At 36.0% G+C, this 4,324-nt stretch overlaps 1 protein-coding gene across 1 annotated transcript; it reads left to right on the forward strand.

Moving 5' to 3' along the window:
- The first annotated feature begins 931 nt into the window (after nucleotides 1-931).
- On the forward strand, nucleotides 932-3,632 carry LOC109789792 (uncharacterized). Its single transcript, XM_083063440.1, has 2 exons — nucleotides 932-1,188; nucleotides 1,383-3,632. Exon 2 carries the CDS (start codon nucleotides 1,898-1,900, stop codon nucleotides 3,152-3,154), a length of 1,257 nt encoding a protein of 418 aa, XP_082919566.1. The 5' UTR covers nucleotides 932-1,188; nucleotides 1,383-1,897; the 3' UTR covers nucleotides 3,155-3,632.
- The last annotated feature ends 692 nt before the right edge of the window (nucleotides 3,633-4,324 follow it).

Genomic DNA, 4,324 nt, shown 5'->3' on the forward strand with positions numbered 1-4,324 from the left:
TACTAGTTAACGAAGGTCATACTTTTGAGCCTATTATTCAAACCCAGGAGCAAGAGCGAAAAGACGCTAATACTTGGAGGACTAGTATAGCTATGGATATGTGGGTGAATGTTATTTAAGAGGATAGAATATTATGGAGAATTATTATTATTATTATTTATCTAGACATTATTATTTTTTTATTATTTTTGTCTTTGACTCTTTTTAAATTTGAATGTATGAATTTTTTTTTGAAATCTTATCAAATGTAAAAAATCCACGAAAATTCTACAAAATCCACAAAATTCCACAGAATCCATTAAAATCCTGATTTAAAAGTCTTGCAGAATCCATTAAAATCCTGATTTTAAGTCTTGTAAAGTCCTGTAAAATCTTAAAAGTTATGAAAATTCTGCAAAATCTTTTAAAATCCGCAAATTTTTTTTTAACTAAAAAAGTCCTTTAAAATCCTAATCCAATACACCCCCTTAGTTTTGCTATCTAATCATATATTATTATATCACGAAATAATTTGTTAAAACATTATTATAATCAAATACTCTTAATTAATCACCAATCAAATCGGAAATCTTATATTTTTAATTAAAATATCCACTTTTATACGGTTACCCTAAAAAAAATCCTCACTCATACAACAAATTTTCAATTTTATTTCACTCTCTAAATCATGAAAATTAAATCTCACTCTTCAAAAAAAAATTAAAAATCCTAAGTAGAAGTATTCTCAAACCAAATTATCAACAACAGATTTACCCTCAAATAAAAATCTTCCATAACGGCATAATAAAAAAAGAAACAAATTTACAAAGATCATACAAAATTTCATTATCAAATCCCAATCAATCCCAATTAACGAAATTACAAAGAAACAAAATAGAAAGGCACTTAAAAAAAAAAAACATAGAAAGGAGAAGAGCTTGAGAGAGAGAAAAGAAAGAAAGAAAAGTGTAAAAATAAGAAGAAAAAGAAAAACAAGAAGCAAAAAAGAAGAAGAGAAACACTATTACCAGCGATCGAGCTTAAACACACAGACCCAGCAAAGTTCATTACAAAACAAAAAAAAAAAAAAAACAAAACAAAACAAAACAAAAAACACAAGAAAAAGAAACAGAGCCATAACCGAAGTTTCGAAGATTCGAAAGCAAGTGATGTTCGAGATTTCTATGCTAATTCGCGAACTACGCTGAGGTCAGAGCAAAGTTCAATACATGAATCAATGCATAAAACCCCTTTGTTTTTTCTTCAACAAACTTCCAACCCTTAACTTTTTGCACTTCATGCTCCTTTCATTGCAATTTCAAAATTTTCACCTTTTTTTTATTATTCATTAATTTATTAATATTGGTTTTTTTTTTCTCTCTCTCTAATTTTGTTCAACTCAGTGATCTCTTTGGGACTCCCAAGTTCGTGCGGTGTAGGGAATTTCGCGAAGCAATGGGGGTTTTCTAGATTGGTGCAAGTGATGTTATAGCGTTCGCTTCGTGGTGCTTTAAACTTAGGGTTTTGATTTGATGTTCAATTTGTTGAATTGAATTTGGTTTTAGTGTGTTCTGTTGCGGTTTGATCTCTAGGGTTTTGGGGTTGGGGAAGTTGGGATTTGGCTTTGCATTGTGTGGTGTTTTGGTATGTGAAATTTGGGCAAAAGGGTAACGGTATTTGGGTTCAAAATTGTTGCTTTCTGTTGGGTTAATGTTGTTGGGATGGTTTGTGCTGCATCTGGTTGTTGTGATGTCCAGAGGTTGTTGTAGTTGATTTGGGGTTGAATGATATGGGGGAGGGGAAGTTTTGGCTTCTTTGGAAGCGGAAGTAGCTGCGATTTGGCTCGAATTGAGGCTGCTGTGTGTGGGTGGGTTGAATTTTGATTTGCTGGGCGGTGTATGATTCTGTTTATTGAGAAATGCAACCCCAGCTGAGCTCGAGAATCAATTTGGCCGAATTGAAAGCGCAGATTGTGAAGAGAATTGGAACGGATAAGTCTAAGCGGTACTTTTATTACTTGAACCGTTTTCTGAGTCAGAAGCTGAGCAAGACTGAATTCAACAGGTCATGTTATAGGGTGCTTGGCAGGGAGAATATTCCATTACACAATCACTTTATAACGTCAATTTTGAAGAATGCCTACCAAGCCAAGACCCCACCACCGCCAGCCCAGTTGACAGGTCCTCCCAAATTAGGAGCACTTGCCAATAATGTATCTCCTGGAAGAGAGGATGGACATGAACAGAGTGTCACTAACTTCCAAACTCCGAATGCTTCCATTTGGTCCAATGGGGTTTTGCCAGTTTCCCCACGTAAGTTAAGGTCTGGAGTGCATCGCAAGCTTAAAGATAGGCCAAGCCCCCTTGGACCAAATGGAAAAGTTGATTCAGTTGCTCATCAATCCACAGCTACAGAAGATAGTGGTAGTAAGGTTGATATGGAGAATGGAATTCGTACTCCATGTGATTATCAGAGATCTATGCAGCATCTTCAGGCAGTTGATGAGCTACCTGAGAATGGTATGGGGGATGTTATTCAAATACCTGCACAAAAACCAAGAATACATGGCAAGGGGCCAACTGCAGTATCAATTGTTGAAGATGGGGAAGAGGTGGAGCAGTTAAACCGCCTCAATTTCTCTAGAAGTCCCTTGATAGCACCGCTTGGGATCCCTTATTGCACTGCAAGTGTTGGTGGGGCCCGCAAAGCATTGCCAGTGAATAGCACTGGTGATTTTATTAGTTGTTGTGACAATGGTAGGTTATCTGATACAGATACATTGAGAAAGCGCATGGAGCAGATCGCTACAGTGCAGGGTCTAGGAAGTGTTTCTATGGAATGTGCAAATACATTGAATAATGTTTTAGATGTTTACTTGAAACGGTTGATCAGATCTTGTATTGATTTAGTGGGAGCTAGGTCTCCAAATGAGCCAAGGAAACAACCTGTCTCGAAACAGCAGATTCAGGGGAAAGTCATTAATGGTGTCTGGCCAAATAATCCTTTACATGTGCAGAGTGCTTGTGGGATGGCAGAACCCGAGCCTGAGCACAGATCACCAGTCTTGGTATCTTTACGTGATTTTAAGGTTGCTATGGAGCTAAATCCACAGCAACTTGGAGAAGATTGGCCGCTACAGTTGGAGAAAATTTCTATGCAATCATTTGAAGAATAACACATCTTTGAAGATTTTTTAAGAAAATATTGGGTCTTCTTCTTCTGGTTCTGATGGCTCGGCAATGGTTGGTGATCATTGGCACACTTAACTCTGTTCTTATTGCCAGGATTAACCAGATGACGCCCCAAATGTCTTATCTCTGCTATTTGCAGGGTTAGGATGATTCGGAGATTCATTTATCTGCAACCAAGGGTAGTACCAAATGAGGCCCAGGATTGGTTGCACTGTTGTATGTTTAGCATTGGTGTTGGCTGTATTTATCATTGCTAGAGATCTTAAGGCTTTTTGCTTGCTTTGCAGCCAATGAGAAAGAAGACTCGGAAAGTTTTGCAGGGACACTGTTGCGTAGCTGGGATCAAGGGACTAAGACATGTATAAGAACCGAAGGGTTGCTCTGTATGTATTTTTAGAATATGAGGATTGATTGAATTCAATATTAATAACATGTCAATTAAATTTTCCTTCGATGCTTTAACTCCATGACTCCGAATTTCACCATTACCTGTAGTTATTTTGTTTTCTATTTTATTCATGATGTCAACCTATAACTCGCATCACTTTTTAGTTCAAATTAATTTTGGTGACAATAAATGAATTTCTAATCATGTTAGACTTTTAAATTTTGACATCAATTAATATTCAGAGTCTTTTTTGTACGAATGATTATTGAGATATTTTGTCTCTGTCAGATTTGAGTAGTTTTATGACATGGCATCTGATATCAGGAATTATTTTATAGTTTATGAATTATAAGCCTAATGTCTTTGAAAATTTAATAGAACAACTTGGAGGGAATGTTGGATGCATATAACCACGATCTTGCTAATCATCTTATAACTGTTAAACAGTGTTCCAGAGTACATAGTGACTGGTGAGTTTGTTAGTTACTTAGTTACTTGTTCAAAGTCTGACAAATTGATACTAGTTACCTCCAAATGGCTTGTTGTTTATGTTTCTCATGTATGGACTGGGGGTACAGGAAGATGGTTAAAATTTTGAATCTCAACCATTTGAATTTGTTAATTATGCAAAGAAATGATCTGGTAACCAATCTTCAGGTTCTTTCAGAAAAAATGTCTTTGTTTTTACTTTTAAACAGTGATTTTGCCATTTCCCTTGGTTTTCTGCAATGATTCCATTAAGCAACTGTGCAATTTACAGAGAAAT

This window comes from Cajanus cajan, chromosome 9, assembly GCF_000230855.2.
Source record: "Cajanus cajan strain Asha chromosome 9, NIPB_CcT2T_4, whole genome shotgun sequence".
Classification (NCBI taxonomy): Eukaryota; Viridiplantae; Streptophyta; class Magnoliopsida; order Fabales; family Fabaceae; genus Cajanus; species Cajanus cajan.